Source organism: Chlorocebus sabaeus, chromosome 17 (genome assembly GCF_047675955.1).
Source record: "Chlorocebus sabaeus isolate Y175 chromosome 17, mChlSab1.0.hap1, whole genome shotgun sequence".
Lineage (NCBI taxonomy): Eukaryota > Metazoa > Chordata > Mammalia > Primates > Cercopithecidae > Chlorocebus > Chlorocebus sabaeus.
In genome coordinates this window covers 4,765,516-4,786,032 of record NC_132920.1, presented here as the reverse complement: position 1 = coordinate 4,786,032, position 20,517 = coordinate 4,765,516, and the positions used below count along the sequence as shown (strand labels likewise).

At 43.5% G+C, this 20,517-nt stretch overlaps 1 protein-coding gene across 1 annotated transcript in view; it reads right to left on the bottom strand.

The window, feature by feature from the left end:
• The window catches only part of CDYL (chromodomain Y like), a 174,440-nt gene that overhangs the window by 54,735 nt on the left and 99,188 nt on the right, over positions 1-20,517 (bottom strand). The window contains exon 2 of the mRNA XM_007973803.3: positions 7,222-7,888. Coding sequence (XP_007971994.1) covers positions 7,222-7,888 — 667 coding nt within the window. The remainder of the gene's footprint in view (positions 1-7,221; positions 7,889-20,517) is intronic.

Sequence of the window (20,517 nt, the reverse complement as noted above, 5' to 3'; positions counted from 1 at the left end):
TATTAAAATCTCAAATCAATTACAGCCCTTGTGTTTTATCATTTACAATAGCAAGTTGCCAACTAACTCAAATAGTATAAAATGTACCCTCAAATAGGAAAAAAATATATATGCATATGTATATGCGTGTATAAATATATACTTATATGGGGGAGAAAAAAGGAAAGTGAATGAGGCAAAATGTAAACAAGTGGTGAATCTGGGTAAGGGATACTATATGGGTATTTCTTGTACTGGTCTTGCAACTTCTAAGTTTGAAATCCTGTTTATATAAAGTTTAAAACATAAAAAGAAAGAATTTGAGTATTAAAATAGAAAGTTCTCCAAGACATGATGTTAAATAAAAAGAGCAAATGCTAAGAACAAATTATGTAGTATGATCTCATATAAAAGAGTATAAATTCATAGAACAAGATAGAAATGACACACATCAAACTACTGATGTTCTCTGGGGAATCCAGTACTCAGAGGGGGCAGGTAATAGTGAACTCTTACATTTTGCTCAAAGTACTACTAAACTACTTGTGCAAAAATGTATGACATTTATATATTCTTTTTAGAACAGGATGTGTGTGAACATTTCTGGAGCTGTGACATCAATAAACTTCATTTGCAGGGGAAAAAACTCTCGAAGTCTGCAGCAGGGATTCTCAGAGTGAGAAGGAAAACACTCCCTGAGGAACCCTGGCTCCCTATCCAGAGTGAGGGGGTCACTGGACTCCACACAGTGCACACTTGACTCTTGCCCTCAGGACGTGACTGTTAAAGAGCTGGCAGGGTTCATTCCCGAAACTTCTGATGGGAATCAGAACATGCGATTCCAAAATATGCCGCTTTTGAATAGGATTATTTTGAGCTAAAGGCAACTGAGAAGCAACAGATGCAGAATGAACTCTCTGCCCTCCTCATTTCTGCCTAAAAGGGCTTAAATTCCTATCTGTAAAGGTATTCCCACTTTCCTGGACCAGGAAAAGGAAAACAACTCATTACCAGAGAGATGAAACTGGGCGAAGACTGCATCAGCAGACCTTACTAAAACAGCCTTTGTCTTCCATTAGTTTCCCTGTATATCTACCTCCCTACACTTTACCACCTGCAAGAAGCCTAGAAACCCCACTTTCTTTTGTCTAGGAACTTCTCCACAATTTATCATCCTTTGTTAAAATGGTATATAAGCTCTCAAGCCTAACCACTTCTTTGGGGTTTCCTCTTTTGTGTGGAGACCCCTTGGGCACAGAAAATTTAAAACACCAATTAAATGTATATGCCCTTTTCTCCCGTTAGTATGTCTTTTGCCATTATAATTCACAGGCCCCAGCCACAAACCTAAGAGGATAGAGGGAACACTCTCCTTCCTCCTACACTTTTTTGGTAGCTGAACTTGTTATATTTAATTCATATTTTACATACAACAGGAGGTGATTACAAAAGGGGAGCTGATGCTTCAAGGAAAACTACATTGAATGATTTGGAAAGGCTCTAGACTAAAAACTACTGTCAAAACTAGGTGTGAGAAAATGAGAAAAATCAAAAAGGCTAGGGCTGTACTCGGATTTGTAAGTACACCTGCGTTTTGCTCTGCTCTGAAGAAATCCGAACTGGTAACAGTGAGTGGTACATTATGAGCATGCTTGTCACAAGAGAGGGCTCCAAGCAATGAATTCGTAACTCAAAAGGCCTTGGCTCTTCCAACAAGTGGCAAATGCAGGCGCTCCCTTGGAAAGGGCCTTGGTTCAACATCAATGATTGGAAAATAATGCACATTTATAAAGTTTTAAAACAAAATCATTATGGTGCGCACGTTTTTTAAAGATTCCTGGGAGTAAGCAGACTGGCTCCAGCTGGACAAGAGCATCTTCTCTAGGGGCTCTGTGCCTGAAACTCTGCACTAGAATTCTTAAGCACATGCAGGTTTGAGGACCCCTGTGCTCACTCTGAGGAACTGAGGAACCCACCTGCTGCTGGGCATCACATCATTCTGCCTGAGGATGCCTATTAAATGTTCAGAAAGGAGGGAGGCTGTGCATCTGCTTGTCTCAAAAGACGACTACTCTCGCGTTTGATTTTTAGCTCTGGACCCTTTCCCTGTGTAAGTGGGTTTGCTCTTGAAAAGAATAAGCAAGATAACACATGTGGAAGCCTCTAGCATGGACCCACTATATAGGACATATCAATCATTTGTCGGGTTTCAAACTGCAATCTTTCTTGATCAACCCCTCAAACACACTTCTAATTTGCTGTAACTTGACTTCAAATGTCTTCTCTTTTCAAGTGGAGGTTTTCTGCTGTGGCTCCAGGGAATAGCTGCTACCTTTGGGCACTGGTCTGCTGTCTTTTTGGTTTTTCTTTTTTTTTATGAAACAGGGTCTTGCTCTGTGGAACAGGCTGGAGTGCAGTGGTGCAACCATAGCTCACTGGAGCCTTGAGTTACTGGGCTCAAGCAATCCTCCCACCTCAGCCTCTTAAGCAGTTGGGACTACAGGCAGCATGTAGTCACAATGCCTGGATAATTTTTTTTTTAAACACATTTTTAAAACCTACGAAAATATTTTTTATTTTTATAAAGATGGGGTCTTACTATGCTGCCCAGGTTGGTCTCGAACTCCTTGCCTCAAGCTATCCTCCAGCTTCAGCTTCCCAAAGTGCTGGGATTATAGGTGTGAGCCACCACACCTGGCCTGGTCTCCTGATTTCTTAACCTTCCCTGGGGTTAAGTTCTAATTTCTAAGATTAAATCAAAAAGGGCCCTATAAAGCCCTGGGGTCTCTTTCTAGAGGGCAGCTGTGCCTCTTACACTTCCCTGATAATCACAGAGGAAAGGGAGATGGATCATCTATTCACGTTCTTACTGAGAGGAAACCACACTCCAGCTCCTCAGAAGCAGCCAGGTTTTCCTGAACACTTTCTCTCAGGAGCTTCCTTTGGTTGAAATGTTCATGAAATGCAACGTGTGCTAAGGTATTAATATTTCCTCAGTCATTTTCCTACTAGGTCTGTTGGCTTCAATATGAAGTCCAAAAGCCAACCCTATGTCACAACACTGATAAGGTTTACACCTATTTAAGTTTGCTACTAGTATTTTCTGAAATTTCATACTTACGGAATGATGACGAATTACATGTTTGAATTCATGAAAGAGCAAAGTCATGATAATCCAGTTTTTAAAAGCAATTACTTCTTTTGTAGGATTAATTCATTAGGGAATTAAAGGAGCAAGAAATCACCATTAACATGGATAGACAGAAAGAGGACAGCAAGCTGTATCACCTAAATTTTAGAATTTCTCACATTTCTGAGTGAAATAATATATTCATCATTTAAACCTTTGTGTCATACTTAAGATAATTAAAAAGCAAACACATATGTGGTTGTTCTATAAAAGTAAGTGAGCGTGTGTGAAAATACTCCAGAAACATTCCTTCTTTGGGTTCACAGATATTCAAGTATCTGTGGTTTTTGGTGGCAAAAATACCCCCTCGGTAGACATGACCAGTGTTTTGCATTGGGGATGGTTCGTCCCCAATGACTCCACCAGTATCTACTTCAATTAGTTTTAGAAAAACAAATCCGTTTCCTTACGTAGCTCTAAAATTAATCTGGAAAGTAAAAGCAAACAACTGCTTAAAAAGTGTCTGAGTGTGGACCAACAGCCTAACAGAGCTTCAGCGTGGCTTCTCATTCAGGAAGGACGTGCCAGAGGGCGAACGAGGCTTTCTGAAATGTCTGTGTTTCTGGCATTTCTCCCCTCCTGCTCTCCTTCCCTCCTCTCTGAGCCAGAGATCCAGGCCACAAATGACTCCTTACAACCCTTGTCTTCCACGCGCACTCATTCTACTGGAATCATCCCATCCACAAGTACTTGCAGAGCACCGACTACACGGCAGGTGCCATTCTGGGCACAGTTTGATTTAGTCTGGAAAAACAAAATGCTTTCTTGGAGCTTACGTTCTAGCAGAGAGTATAACAAAGCTCTTCCCTGCACAGGGACCAGGGCAGCGACAGCACCGACCCTCCCGAATCCGCAGGAGGCCTGCTGTCAGGGGTTCCATCAGCTTTGCAGTTGCTTTTCTTCCAGAAAGACCTCCTCCTCGTTAATCTGCAAGCCTGATTTAGATCAAGGCCACGGGGGATGTCATTCACCACTGTCCTAAAAATGTTCCCTAACGGCTTCTCTTTTCCTCTAACTAGAGATTATATTCTCAGTAGTATACAGGGCTCAGGGCTGATCTGACCAGTGCCCAGGCAGAAGAGAGAGAGGGGTAGAGATCATAGCCTCAGAGAAAAATGATGGTGAGGGCCTTGGAAAAATACTGTCATTCCCACTCCAACCTCCCAACTCCACAGAACAAGGTAAAATAATTTAAGATTCTATGCTTATACGTCCCTTTTGGTTTAACCAATGCCACACGTGTGGATGCTTTTTAGAAAGGAAGTCACTAAATCCTCATTTAAATGGAAGCTATTACCTTCCTTATATAAGAAATATAAAGGAATGAAGGTTTTTGCTGCAAATTGTTTCACATGTGGTGAAAGTGGAATGTGGATCTGGCGAGGGCTGCAGTTCATTTGGAAAGAACACACGAGAGGGAACCAGCAAGACCGCACTGGAGGTGGTGACCAACCAAAATAGGACGTGCGGGTTAACGACTACGGCTCTTAACCCTGTTGGCGCAAAGGTTTGAAAATCAAGGGTTCCCACAACAAAAAATGTACACACACACACACCCACTCTCTCTCTCTCTATACACACACACACACACACACACACACACACACACACTACTTTTGTGGACAAAAAAGGTGGCCCACAGATCTACAGCCTCATAAGAGCAGAGATCAGGTGTAGCCAAGCAGGTCAGATACAGTGGCTCATGCCTGTAATCCAGCATTTTGACAGGCCGAGGCAGGTGGATCACTTGAGGCCAGGAGTTTGAGACCAGTCTGGCCAACATGGTGAAATCCGTCTCGACTAAAAATACAAAAATTAGCCAGGATTGGTGGTGGAAGTAAATGAATGCATAGCTCCATTCATTCATAGTAATGGATGGTTAGCTGTGTTCCAATAAAATGTTATGTATGAACACAGAAATCTTAATTTCTTATATTTTCACGTTAGTAAATATTCCTCTTGATTTTTTTTTTTTTTTCAAACATTAGGAAATGTAAAATCCATTCTGAGCCTTCAGGCCATACAAAACCAGGAGCGGGGCAGGGCCAAGCCCACGGGCTATACATCGTCAGTCCTTTTTGGCAGCACTACAGTCCAGGACCGTGCCTGGCCCCCAAGTTATCAAAGAAGACGGAGGTGCTTATCTGTCCAGGAGGCAACAAGCAATGCTGGGAAGAACGCCAGCGAGGCACGAAGGTACACGCTCTAGTTCCCCTTCTGGCTTCAGTTCTCTCCATGAGCATCACCTTCTCTATGGACTCAACTTCCCTAACTTCAAAACAGAGCGTGCTATTAAGTGAGTCCCTTCTACCTCTGAACTTCACTGATTCCTCACACACAACTAAGTAAGAGAAAACTGTCCCCATGAGGTCAGCAACATAGGAAGTCAAACCTGCAAACAAGTTCACAAGCTCCAACGGAGTTCGAAAAGGCACCGTTTGGGTCAAGTGTGTATCTGAAAAACACTGGCAAGATGGCACTTTCCTGTCAAAGGGAAAGCCCAGATTTCAGTTCATATTCCACTTCTTTGCTACACAAGGGCCTGGACCAAGGAGAAAATCTGCTGAATGCACCACAGCAGGATGGTTAGAATGTCTTAGTGAACACGTCTCTTCAGAGGAAAGCAGCTCCCCAAACAAACCAACACCATTGTATTTTGTTTGCGATTATTCTACTGAGCTTGGGCTGGGGGAGACACACACAGGTAAAGGGACAATTTTTTTTTTTAGAGGGGGAGAAGAAAAATCATTCTGTCTCCCTGGCTGGAGTGCAAAGGCACCATCTCAGCTCACTGCAACCTCTGCTTTCTGGGTTCAAGCAATTCTCGTGCCTCACCCTCCTGAGTAGCTGGGATTACAGATGCACGCCACCACACCTGGCTAATTTTTGTATTTTTAGTAGAGACAGGTTTTCACCATGTTGGCCAGGCTGGTCTCGAACTCCTGACCTCAAGCAATCTGCCCTCCTCGGCCTCCCAAAGTGTTGACACTACAGGCGTGAGCAATCCGCGCCCGGCTAAAGAGGCAATTTTAAGACTACAACTCAGAAAGGAGAGAGAGGAGAGGGCCAGGTGGTGGGGGGCCCCTGAGCAGATGGAGAAGACGGGACAACGTGCGGCCCTGGTGCTGACAGAGAGAGGGAGCCAGAGGGCAGCGGAGGGCCGGGTCGCAGACACACAGGGCACACCTGCTACTGAAGGCAATGGGGTGGAGGTACCAGTGGACACCACTCTCGTGCAAGAATGACTGAAAAGGGATGGGAGCTGTCAGGAAGCAGGAAGCAGGAAGCCCTATTAGAAAGCTCCAGCAGGTGAGAAGTCACGAGGGCTTGGAAGAGAAAACTGTGGCCGGCACGGCACGGCAAGTGAGGAGAAGGAAGCCACCTGTGTGAACTCCCCGTTGTGCTGTCCTGGGAGATGGATAGGTCATGGCACAACCAAGGCAGCTGCAGAACTCAGGAGCAGGGCTGGGTGTGAGAGTAAAATAGAGGACAGCACCGGTGCCAGGCAGACTGGGCTCTGACAGGGGGAGCAATGGCACCTGCACTGCCGATCACAACAGAGAAACGAGCCCGGCTCCCAAAGGTCCTAATGGGTTAGCAGTGCCCCCACTGAAAGGCATTCCTGGGTACTCAAATGGATGAGCAAAATAAGAACCAGCACTTCTCTATCAACGCTGGCCACACTAGAAGAAAACGCTAAACACGAGACAAGACTCAGCACTTAAGAGGTGAAGAAAGGGATACAGCTTCAGAAACTTGCTGTAAAAACTTACTCACCTAATAACCTAGTTAGAGGGAGATACTGTTTAAAGCAAGTCAGTGTGGTAGCACAGTCTGTGGATGGCGAATTACACAGAGACAACTAGTGCCGAATTAAGAGAAATACCAAAGGCTTCAAGCGAAGAAAGGAGAAGCTGGCAAAATCTCTGCAAGGGTCCAGCAGACACCGCAAGAATCCCTGGACGCTCCATAGCTCGAGGCCTGATCTCTAGAGAAGGACCCACGCCCTCTGGGATCACCACGGAGCCGGAGGCAGCTCCCTAGACACTCACCTTTCCCGTTAACAGCTAAGCCTGTGGCCATGGCTGCAGTCACAGGGCCGGGCACCTGAGGCACTAGTGGATGTATCCTGGGCCTGCTCCCCATCCTGGCCCTCTCGGCACCGGGGCCCAATAAAGCTCCAACAGGCTTTTCTGCTGCCACTTCGGGTGCCACTGTGTCCTCCTGACCCTGCTCGATGGGGTCCAGTTTCTCGGGGCTCTCGCTCTGAAAGCCGTCCACTGCGGTCCTGCTCTTAATGGGGCTCTTAGGCACGAGGATCTTGATACCTGACTTCGCTAGGTCCATGTTCTTCCGGCTGGAGAGAGAGGGAGCTGCGTTCTTCCTGAACTTCTGGCTGGCAGCAAGCAGCTGGCTGTTTCTGGACTCGTGGTCTTTCCCAATCACGAGTGCCTTAGGAGAGGTCTTAGAAAAGTTGCTGTTGGTGGATCTGGAGATTTGTTTCCTAGCATTGTTGGGAGAGGTCCTGTTTGTTCTGGTCAATGTGCTCTCCTTCTGCTTCTCCGTGTGGCGTCTGTTGAAGTCGTGGATGTATTCCTCACAGTTCACAAGGTGCTGCTCCGGCTCCCAAGTGTCGTCCTCACTGTCGTAGCCTTTCCACCGAACCAAATACTCTGTCTTCCCTTTTTTATTTTTCCTTTTGTCAACAATCCTTTCAACCTGTTTATAAAAAGAAAAAAATAGTTTTTAAAAAATCAAAATTTGGGGGTAAAAGTCCCAGTTTAATTAGGAAACATCAAAAATAGCAAAAACCACAAAAGATTATAAAAATGATCTCTTCTCCAACCCCAATAAAACAGTAATAGGCCAGTTGGGGTGTGAGCAATTTCCCTGAAAGTCAGTCAAACAAGACACAACATTTTTATGCTGAGAACGTGTGGATATGCATTAGGTGACTTATGGTTCTTGTGACTGAAAGGGGCTCTCCGTTATTTCTGTGTTGACGCCTGACCAACGAGTTGGTTTCCATACTCATGGCTGGAGCAGCTCGAGGCATCTGCAGCTGTGCCTGGTAATCCCAGGGTACCAGCAGCAGACACCTAAGCAACAGCCTGGAGTGGTGACGGCAACGAGCTACCAGGGGCCGAGAACCTTCTGTGGTGTGAAACTGCCGTCAAAGAAACATACAATCATTCAGAAGCACTCAATTAAAACTAAAAAGGTCAACAGAGAACATCACACTTGATTGTAACAAAACAGTCTAGAGTGATCGGATTATTATTTTCAAATCTTGGTTTTAATTAATTTTACACTAACATCTTTCAATGGAGGTGCTGTTAATCGTTGAAATGGATGACCAATACATTCTGGATCAAATTTATCAATTCACACAACCCTGCCCTGTAAGTATGTTTTATGACTGTGACAAATTCTACTACCTTAACATCTGAAGTGTAAATGGAAGCGAGATCTTCCACAACTCACATGAACAGGAATTATCTGACATAGTGCCTCCATATGTTACTGGAGAAATACCTAGAATCTGTTGTTACATTTCTAGGAGAAATACCTAGAATCTGTTGTTACATCTGCAGTTAATATAAAAGCATCAGCCTGCAACCTGGGGGCAGTATGTGACTCTGTATCTTGTGGGCAGAGGCCTACAGTCACGGAGTGGCTCTTTAATTAAGAATGCAAAGGTCTGAGCCTATCAATTATTAAGAATATCAGTAGATTTCTGGCAGTTAGAGGTAGGTCGGACTACACAATGGCATGCCTGGTTCTCTAACATCCCCAAATACTTGAGCCTAATGAGTAGAAGTGCAGATAATCGTAGAGAACGGGAGAATACTCCAATCCCCATCACTTCATCTACTCTCAAAAAGAAATAAAAAACTCTCCAGTTTATCTACCTGAGATACAGAAAATTGAAGCCGTTAACTACTGAACAGCCCTACAATTAAAGATATATTACTGCTTCCGAGCAAAAAGGATTAGAAACAGAAAGATCTTAGCTCATCACAGGGCCGATTTCACGTCTGACGGATCTCCACAGAGTCAGTAATTAATGTCAGGTCAGCAAGTGCGAGGCCACGCAGGCCACATCAGAGCAGGGAAAGCTTTTGAAAGTCATGTTTCCCCTGCCATTTCACTTGTGAATAGTTGTGTATGAGGGTGTATTTCAATGTAAGTAAAAGACATGTTTCTGGAAAAGTCCATATAATGACGTTTTTGCAGAAATAGTTTAAGAGTTTTAAATGAAAAGGGGCAAAGAGATTATGTCTTGTAGGAAAGCTACGTTTAACGTTCCCCCCCCCCACTCCGCCCAATTTCTGCTCCAGAAGCGGGCAGTATACTGAACCAGAGTACGCATGTTTGCCTTCCTCCGTTTCCTTAGAGCCAAGGCAAGAGTCTGGTGGAGCACAGTGCGCTTCTTTCCCCTCCCTCCTTAACCATGTACCACTGGTCCCCCCAGGGCCAGCATCCCTGGGGACCTACAGCTGCCAGGCCCCAAGCAGATCCTGCCCCTCCCTCCCTAGGAAATTGAGCAAAGAGGAAGAGCTACAGTAGCCTCCACAGCTAAGGGTAGGTGTGTGCTCCGTGTTTAGGCATACTCACTGGCCAGACTGAGTATACCTAAGGAAGTCATAGTGGACATATTAGACCAGGAGTTGGCAAACTTTACATAAAGTGCCAAAGAGTAAATGTCTTAGGCTTATGCGTCATCTGGTCTCCCAATCACTTAACCCTGTTCCCGTAGCAAGGAAGTAGCCAGACACAATATGTAATGAACAAAATGGCATTAAAGACAAAAACAAAAACCCCTCTACCTATGGACACTAAAATTTGAATTTTATAACTGTCGCACATCCTGAAATATTATTATTCTTTTGATGTTTTTCAGCTAAAAAAAAATGTGGACCAGGCGCGGTGGCTCAAGCCTGTAATCCCAGCACTTTGGGAGGCTGAGGCGGGCAGATCACGAGGTCAGGAGTTCAAGACCAGCCTGGACAACATGGTGAAACCCCGTCTCTACTAAAAATACACAAAATTAGCTGGGCAAGGGGGTGTACACCTGTAGTCCCAGCTACTCGGGAGGCTGAGGCAGGAGAATCACTTGAACCGGGAGGTGGAGGTTGTGGTGAGCCAAGATCGAGCTTCAGCACTCCAGCCTGGGGGACAGAGCGAGACTCCGTCTCAAAAAAAAAAAAAAAAACCAAGAAAAAGAAAAAGAAAAAAGGTATGAAAACTATCTTCTGAGTTAACCGGCAGGCAGCCATAGCTTGCGATCTCAGCATCAGACTGTGAAGGAGCAATAACACATCCAGGGGCAGGCAAACTGCTCCATTAATTCCTGCGATGGAAACATTACACAAGTCTGACAAGAAAGAAACTTCACCCAGCAACAGCAGAGTATACACTCTTCTCAAGCACACACAGGACACTCGCCAGCACAGACCATATGCTAAGTCTTAAGACAAGCTCGGTACATTTAAAAGGATTGCAATCATGCAGATTCTATCTGCAAATGGGGATGATACTGAAAATAACAAAGAAGTTGGGAAAATTCATAAATATGCAGAAATTAACCCATGCTAAATAATCAACGGGCCACCTCCCCCCAGAATGTCTTAAGAGAAGTTAGAAACTTTGAAATAATGAAAACAACACAACATACCAAAACTTGTGGAATTCAGCAAAAGCAGGGATGGGAGGGAAATTTCTACCAGTGAACACCCACACTAAAAAGAAAACCTCAAATCAGTAACCTGAACCTGTATCTCAGGACACTGGCAAAAAAGAAAACTAAACCCAAGGCAAGCAGAAGAAAAGAAACAGAATTTAGAACTTAATAAATTGAAAAGCAATATTTTAAAAGCAACAAAACCAAAAGTTTCTTTAAAAAAAATTAACAAAATAGACAAACTTTTAGTTATTCTGATTAAGAAAAACAGAACATCCACATTTCTAACACCAGGAATTAAGGAGGGAACATTACTACAAACCATATAGAAATAAAAAATAATTAAAATACTATGAACAACTATATGCCAATAATTTTAACTCAGATGAAATAAACAAATTCCTAGAAAGATACAAACTAGTCAAACTGAATTAAGAACATCTAAATAGACCTATATAAGACTGATCATCAAAACCTCCCTTAAAGAAAAGCATAGGATTACATAGCTTCACTGGTGAATTCTATCAAAATTTTAAATAATTAGTACCAGTTCTTCATAAACTCTTCCAATAATTGGAAGAGAAAACAATTTACCGTACTTTCTACCAGGCCACTATTTACCCAATACCAAAACAAAAGACATCACAAGAAAGCTATAGGCCTATACCTCTTTTATGAATATAGACACAAAAAATCCTCAACGAAACATTCACAAATTGAATTCTGCAATATATAAATATGACCATGACCAAGAAGGATTTATTCCAAAAATGCAAGGCTAGTTTAATATGTGAAAGTCAATTAATGTTCACATGACACATTAATAGAATAAAGGGGGAAAAAAATCACATATTGTTTCAATAGGTGCAGAAAAAACACTTGAGAAAATTCAACACCTCTTCATGATTAAAAAAAAAAAAAAGAAGTCAATAAACTAGAGGGAACTTCCTCAACTTAATAAAGGGAATCTATGAAAAACACACAAATAACATCACGCTCAATACTGTAAGACTAAAAGCTTCCCCGTAAGATCAGAAAAACACGATGTTTGTTCTTGCCGCTTCTATACAACATTGTACTGGAGTTCTAGCTAGCTCTGGCTGAGTGATTAGACAAGAAATACAAAGATATCTGAATTGGAAAGGAAGAAGTACAATTATTGCTATTTGCATATGACATACTCTTCTATATAGAAAAGTTTAAGGAGTCCATTACAAACTATTAGAACAAAGTTGTTCACCAAGATTGCAAGATACAAATCAACATACAAAATCAATTTTTAAAATGGAATAACTGCATTTTATTTCTATACAGTAGCAATGATCAAACTGAGTATGAAATTAAGAAAGTCTGTTATAATATCATCAAAAAGAAAAATTCTTCGCCGGGCGCGGTGGCTCAAGCCTGTAATCCCAGCACTTTGGGAGGCCGAGACGGGCGGATCACGAGGTCAGGAGATCGAGACCATCCTGGCTAACACGGTGAAACCCCGTCTCTACTAAAAATACAAAAAACTAGCCGGGCGAGGTGGCGGCACCTGTAGTCCCAGCTACTCGGGAGGCTGAGGCAGGAGAATGGCGTAAACCCGGGAGGCGGAGCTTGCAGTAAGCTGAGATCCGGCCACTGCACTCCAGCCTGGGCGACAGAGCGAGACTCCGTCTCAAAAATAAAATAAAATAAAATAAAATTATTAAAAGAATATAGTGGTGTAATTTGTTGTGACTTTAGGCAGTGATTTCTTGGATACAGCACCAGAAGCGATGGTAACAAAAGAAAAAAAGTGGATTAAACTAGACATCAAAATTAAAAACTTTTGTGTTTCAAAGGATACCACCAGGAAAGTGAGAGAACAACCTAGAGAATGGGAGGAAGAAAAATTTTTTGATAAGGGACTTATATCAAATATATAAAGTTTTACAGCTCAACAACAAAAAGACAACCCAGTTTAACAATGGCAAAGCATTTCTCTGAAAAAGATACACAAAGGACCAGTAAAGCACATGAAAAGATGCCCAACATCATTAGCCATCGGGGAAATGCATATCACAACCACAGTGAGGTACACTTCACAGCCGGTAGGATGGCTGTAATAAAAATGATAGGCCAGGCGCGGTGGCTCACACCTGTAATCCCAGCACTTTGGGAGGCTGAGGCGGGCGGATCATGAGGTCAGGAGATTGAGACCATCCTGGCAAACACGGTGAAACCCCGTCCCTACTAAAAATACAGAAAAAAAAAAAATTAGCCGGCGTGGTGGCGGGCGCCTGTAGTCCCAGCTTCTCGGGAGGCTGAGGCAGAAGAATGCCATGAACCCGGGAGGCGGCAGAGCTTGCAGTTGAGTGGAGATCATGCCACTGCACTCCAGCCTGGGCCACAGAACGAGATTCCGTCTCAAAAAAATAAAAATATAAATAAATAAATAAATAGGGTAAGTCCTGGTGAGGGTGGAAAGGAATGGGAACTGTCATGTACTACTTGTAGTAATGTAAAATGGTAAATAACAAAATGTGGCATATCTATACCACAGAATTTTATTCAGCCACAAAAAGGAATGAAGTACTGATACATGCTACAACATGGATGGACTTTAAAAACATTACACTATGTAAAAGAAGCCAGTCACATACATGATGCCATTTATAAAAAATAACCAGAATGGGTGTAATGCACTCTCCCCCAGGACACTTACAGAGACAGAAAACAGATTAGTGGCTGCTTAGGGCTGGGGGGAAGGTAACAGGGGAAATAGGGAGATGATAGCTAACGGATACTAGATTTCTTTTTGAGGTGATAAAAATGTTCTAAACTCAACTGTGGTGATGGATACAAAATTGTATATACTAACAGCCACTGATCTATAATTTAAATGGGTAAACTGGTACGTGAGTGAAATAATTTCAAAAAAGCAGTTTAAAGAAAGGAGGAAGTGAAATAAAGACACTTTCAGATGAGTAAGAGCTAAAAGAACTTTTTGCAAGAGACCTGTCAGGAAACTTAAAGGGTCTGAGATTTCACGTGCTTCCAAACTACCAAGCTAGAACTTGTTTTTGACATTTTCATGGATGCTGGCAGAAGACATGAGTCCTCATCAGAGAAATAGTCTAACAGTCTCCGCTTATCAGTGGGGGATATACTCCAAGACCCCCTGCCGACGCCTGAAACCTCGGATAAAACCCAGTCCTATACGCACTCTGATCCATCTGATAACTGAACCAGCTACTAAGTAACTAATGAGGTGGTAGCATCTACAGCATGGAGAGGCCAAACAAAGGAAAATTCATGTCCTGGGCAAGACACGTCAGGACAACATAAAATTTCATCACCCTACTCAGAAGGGTACACAAGTTAAAATAATGAATTGGCTGGGCGCAGTGGCTCACGTCTGTAATCCCAGCACTTTGGGAAGCTGAGGTGGCAGCACTGCTAGAACCTAGGAGTTTGAGGCCAGCCTGGGCAACACAGCAAGACCCTATCTCTACAAAATATTAAAAAATGAGCTGGGCATAGTGCAGTACACCTATAGACCCAGCTACTTGGGAGGCTGAGGGAGGAGGATTACTTGAGCCAAGGAGGTCTAGGCTACAGTGAGCTGTGATCACATCACTGCACTCCAGCCTGGGTGACAGACTGGGACCCTGTCTCAAAGAAAAAAAAATTATAGGTAGTTTCTAAAATTTTTCATTTAACATTTTTGGGCCATGGTTGAATACGGGTAACTGAAACCGTGGAAAGTGAAAGCTTAAAGGGTAAACGGGGACTACCGCTCTTCCTACTCACAGCAGCAGCAGCTGTCAGTCTATTAGCACTGCTTTTACCGGTTACCTAAGCCCGCAATTCCTACAGGGCAATACAAAGACAGTCAGGTAAAAACTAATGAAACAGTAGGTTACATTTTAAGAAAGTATCCCTGAGCTTGGGGATCCCAAATGTTTATAACAGGCATGACTGCCCACCCCCATCACGCAGTAAACAAACTTACCCTACGGCCTGGAGACGCTATCTATCTCCAAGGCTAACTGCTTACACCAACACTACTGAAAAGACGGTCCACAACAAACGCACTCACTCTCTTTTCCAGAGACATACAGAAATGCAAGAGTTCCCTGGAGAACTCTCTCCCAACAAGACTCATTCCTTACATTTATACTGCCTCGGATTCTAGCAAATTTCCCTCTGAATATCCACTCCATTAGCCACTCTGATCAATCTAATATAGGCTGGAACCAAATCCACTCAATTTGTCTCACACATTTAATAAAAGCTGCTATCAACAAGACTCCAAGCATCTTGATGAGCCAAACTAAAATCCTGACCTTAACCATGCTTCCCAGCATCCTGGACCCAGTCAGCTAAAGCATTACCATAAAACCTCAGGGTCCACCTTAGCAAGCCATGTGGCTTTCTCCAGAAGCTTCTGAAAGGACATTTCTTTTTGCTTGGGGCCACTGACACGGATAATACAGGATGTGTTAGCAATTGCATGAACTCTGTCTTGGCCCAAAGGAGGAAATGTACAGCAATCCTATCATCCATTAATGGATGCTTCCAGATGCTTTTATGGATCACTTCAGAGAACGTCACAGACAAATTTCCTAACACCATGTCTACGGCTCTCACAGTGGGGTAAGCTACCTGTAGGATGCACACACACGGTGAGTCAATGATCCCTCTGGGGAGCTGCCCCAGATACTCAAGGGGAGCCTCATTTTGGAGAGTTCGCCGCCGTTCTATGAGGACTACGGGATCTAATTAATGGAGTTTTTTTCTTTACATACTCAAGGTTCTCTGATGATCACTGCTAAGGTGCAAGTCTCCACGATTCTAGGAGGAAGATATGCTCTCCACACAAGGAGAGGGCAGTCTCAGTGTTGCACTGGTCCTGAAAAGTCTGCTTACAAGGACCAGGGCTTACGACTACCAGCAAGCCCTGCATCACAGGGGCACAGGCTGACAGTGCCTTCGACATAGCTTTCTAGATGGCCACAGCTCTTAAACATCTACAGTTCAGTTCAATCATTGAGTCTTGCCCTTGTTTTTGGGGAACTGCCTGACAGCGGTCAGTCCAATCTATCCTGTTTGCCTGCTCCATCAGTCAGGTGGCACTCATCTGTGCCATGGCCATGAGTATGAGTGGGCAGACAGCCACAGGTGCTAGCAGGTGTTCTGTGTGGCAGGTGCAGGAGCTGGCACCATCCTCTGCTGCTTCTGACAGAATTCTCAGCATGGGTCAAAGGAATGCACCAAATCGTCATCAGAGTGGTCTGGCAAGGAGGAATGGCAGATCCAAAAGCTTCACTTCGGTCCCTTGCAAAAATCTGGGAGAACCACACCAGCGCTTTTTCATCCCTGAGGAAGGCTCTAGGGGTGGTTCTGAATGACATGGATCATAAATGTTCCCTGTCCCAGAACTTCCCAAGGTGTAATGCACTCCCCATTTCCCTAGGTACTAGCATTGTTGCTCTCCTTCCACCAGGACAAAATTGGTGTTTCCTATTTTGGGAGCTATTTTCACCTGTTTACCAACGATACCCTACTCATATCCAGCCCTTCTGTAAGCAAAGGCCAGATGCAAAAGGGACAAAGGCAATTTTAGGTTGCTTACACAGATTGATTATGTCCTCCATGTTGACCAATGTGGGCCTCACAGTCATGGTAACATCTCACGGGTTATCATGTGGCTTTAATAAGGGCCAGGGGAGAATTTCCCAGAGCAGTGGAGCGGACGGCAAGAATTTAAGTCAACTTGTTTGGGTTAAATTTCTCACTCTCCAGTGGGTCATCGTCATTAGCACTGGAACCCTCATCTGGGGCAGGAAGAGCTGGAATACTAGTCAATGTCTTATTAGACATTAACATTTTCCCACAGGTGTTTGTCTATGTCAGGGTAATCTCCCTGAGAGGGTTACACATCCCTAAAGCAGCCAGGATTCACTGCAAAAATCACTGAGCCTTTTACTGCCATCTCCCAGCGCATCTGAGGTTGGCAGGACCAGTGCTGGAAGAGCCAACCATGGGACAACCTAGCTGTTAGCCTCCTGCCTTAACAAGTCCCACCCTTTCTTCTCCCAAAAGAACCAGCCAGCATTCAGTTCAAACACTTTGCCTGCTTTCCACCCCTGGTGGTTATCAATTTCTCTCCTTTAACTTTTGAAAAGGGTCAGAACCATCTGCCCACCAAAGGGTGAAGATGTCCTCCCACCCAGAGAAGAGTTAGCAATAACCAGGGCATTGTTTGGGCAGCTGTGTTTAAAACCATCTCCCCAATCTCCCCTCATTAGCAGGCAGCAAAGTGGAGGACCATTTATCACTAGGATGACAATTTGGTCAACACGTCAGCTAAAATTCCCATGGATTTTTCTCAAATCTCACCAACTGATCCATGAGACTCCCATCCTCCTCTTTGAGAAAAACCACAAGGAAGACAGAAGCTAACAAGTGAGCTTGCCGCAGTCTCAAGAAAGCTCACGGAAGGCAAGAGACTCTTGAGTCATGGATCAAAGTGAACCAGGAGCAAGCGCAGTAAGCCAGGGTACCAGCATGCTCCTGCTCTGGTGTGCCGTGCCTCAGTTCCCAGAGGATGACACCTCTGCGTGCAATGGACGATGTCACAGCAGAACCCTGAGCTTAAAAAGGCAAACTTTTATGATGGATAGTGAGCATGCCTGCTGCAGCCTCTGGCAGGAGAAATGACTTCTGTCTTCTCTATGAATGTCCGTGAAAGGGCAGTCTAGAAGAAATGCAGCCAGTGCACTGCTCGCAAACAGTCCAGAAATGCAGGAGACCTATGGAGAATCGTCTCCCAACAATTTCTATCATGAGAAAACTAACGAAAATTATTTGAGCTGAAGCAAAATGGTACTACCAGATGGAACTTGAGATACACAGCAAGAATGAGAACTGGAAATTGTGAATAAACATAAATAGTCGTTTTTTGTTTCTCTCAATTTTGTAAGACAGTGTAATAATGCTTCATGCAAAATCCCAAAAACACTATTGTGAGGCTTATCGTATGTAGACAGAAAATACATAACGATAGCATAAACAAGAAAACTCAATTGAATTATACCGGTAGAAGATTCTTCTGTTTTACATAAGGTGGTACAACAGATTTTTATCATGCATTTCAGAAGCGTCTGATACCTCTGCTTAAACCATGAAATGCCAGGTCTTTCCCCCAGAATTTCTGAGGCCCAGGATGCAGCCTAGTAATTCATGTTTCAAATAAGTTCCCATTCGATGCTGAGCCTGAGTGATTACTCAGAAGCACTACTCTACAACAAGCACTTAAAAAAAGGCAAAAACGGCCGGGCGCGGTGGCTCAAGCCTGTAATCCCAGCACTTTGGGAGGCCGAGACGGGTGGATCACGAGGTCAGGAGATCAAGACCATCCTGGCTAACACGGTGAAACCCCGTCTCTACTAAAAAATACAAAAATCTAGCCGGGCGAGGTGGCGGCGCCTGTAGTCCCAGCTACTCGGGAGGCTGAGGCAGGAGAATGGCGTGAACCCGGGAGGCGGAGCTTGCAGTGAGCTGAGATCCGGCCACTGCACTCCAGCCTGGGTGACAGAGTGAGACTCCGTCTCAAAAAAAAAAAAAAAAAAAGAAATGTCAAATTTCAATAATGTTATTACCCAAAGAAAGCAGAAAAGAGGAACAGAAGAACAAAAAAACAAAAAAAGAGAACTAGAAAAAAAAAACACTAGACCTAAATCAAACCCTATCAACAATTATACTAAATGTAAGTGGACTGAGTGCGCCACTGAAAGGGCAGAAATCATCAAAATGGATTTAAAAACACACACACACAAGCCAAGTACATGCTATCTACAAAGGATGCCACACAAATAAAAAGACACAGGTAAGTCAGAAATAAAAGAATGGTAAAAGAAAATGCTATGTAAATAACAATTTAAAAGATGGTGTTTCAAGAGAACGAGAAGACCAACCACAAACTGAGAGAAAATATTTGCAAAGGACTTCTCTGACAAATGGCTGCTACCAAAACAAAGAGATCTTAAAACTCAAAAAGTGACACTGGTTTAAAAATGGGCAAAAGACATCTCACCAAAGATGATGGACAGATGGCAAAGAAATGTATGAAAAGATGCGTCACATAATAGGTCACTAGGGAAATGCAATTAATACAACACTGAGATACCACCACTACACAGCTATTCGAACGGCCAAAATCCAGAACACGACAACAGCAAATGCTGACGAGGATGTGGAGCAACAGAAATGCTCGCTCCCTGTTGGATGGAAAGCAAAATAGCACAGCCACTTTGGACAACAGTTTGGCAGTTGCTTACAAAATGAAACATATGATTCAGCAATCATGTTCCCTAGTATTCACCCAAGAGAGATGGATGAAAACTTACGAAAACTTTCCACACAAATATTTATATAGTAGCTTTATTCATAATAGCCAAAACCTGTGACGCCATCAACATGTCATTCAGTAGGTAAATGGATAGATAAGTACATTGTGGTACATCCAGACAATAAAATACTATTCTGCACCAAAAAGAAATGAGCTATCAAGCCACAAAAGGACACAGAGGAACCTTAAACATATTGCCAGGTAAAAGACACTCATCTGAAAAGGCTACATACTATATGATTTAAACTATAGAACATATTGTAAAAGGCAAAACTATGGAGATAGTACAAAGCTCCGTGGTTGCTAAGAGAGGGTAGGAGGAAACATAAAGGCAGAGCACAGAGGATTTCTAGGGCAGTGAGACTACTCTGCATGATACTACAATGGCAGATCCATGTTGATACATTTGTCTAACCCATAGAATGCATAGCACCAAGAGTGAATCCTGATGTAAACTAAGGACTTGGGGTGATGATGTGTCAATGTAGACGCATCAAGTGTAACAGCTGTATCACTCTGGTGGGGAACGCTGATAATGAGGGAGGCTATGTGTGTGTAGGGATGGGGGGGTGGTATAGGGAAATCTATTTTTCAGCCTAATTTTTCTGAGAATTTGAAACTACTCTTAAAAAAAAAAATAAATTTAAAAAATAAATAAATAAAGCTCTATTAAAACCACAAGGTTGGGCGCGGTAGCTTACACCTGTAATCCCAGCACTTTGGGAGGCCGAGGCGAGCAGATCATCTGAGGTCAGGAATTCAAGAGGAATTCAGCCTGGCCAACACGGTGAAACCCCGTCTCTATTAAAAATACAAAAAATTAGCTGGATGTGGTGGCAGGCTCCTATAATCCCAGCTACATGGGAGGCTGAGGCAGGGGAATAGCTTGAACCCGGGAGGCCAAGGTTGCAATGAGCCAAAATGATGCCATTGCACTCCAGCCTGGGTAACAAGAGCGAAACTCTGTCTCAAACAAAACAGAACAAAACAAGACAAAACCACCACAAAAAAGAAATGGAAATATTATAATTACTCTTAGATGAGACTCATGAAACTAAATTTATTTTTTCTTTTTTTTTTTTTTCTTTTTTTTGAGACAGAGTCTCACGCTGTCGCCCAGGCTGGAGTACAGTGGCCGGATCTCAGCTCACTGCAAGCTCCGCCTCCTGGGTTTACGTCATTCTCCTGCCTCAGCCTCCCGAGTCGCAGGGACTACAGGCGCCCGCCACTTCGCCCGGCTATTTTTTGTATTTTTTAGTAGAGACGGGGTTTCACCATGTTAGC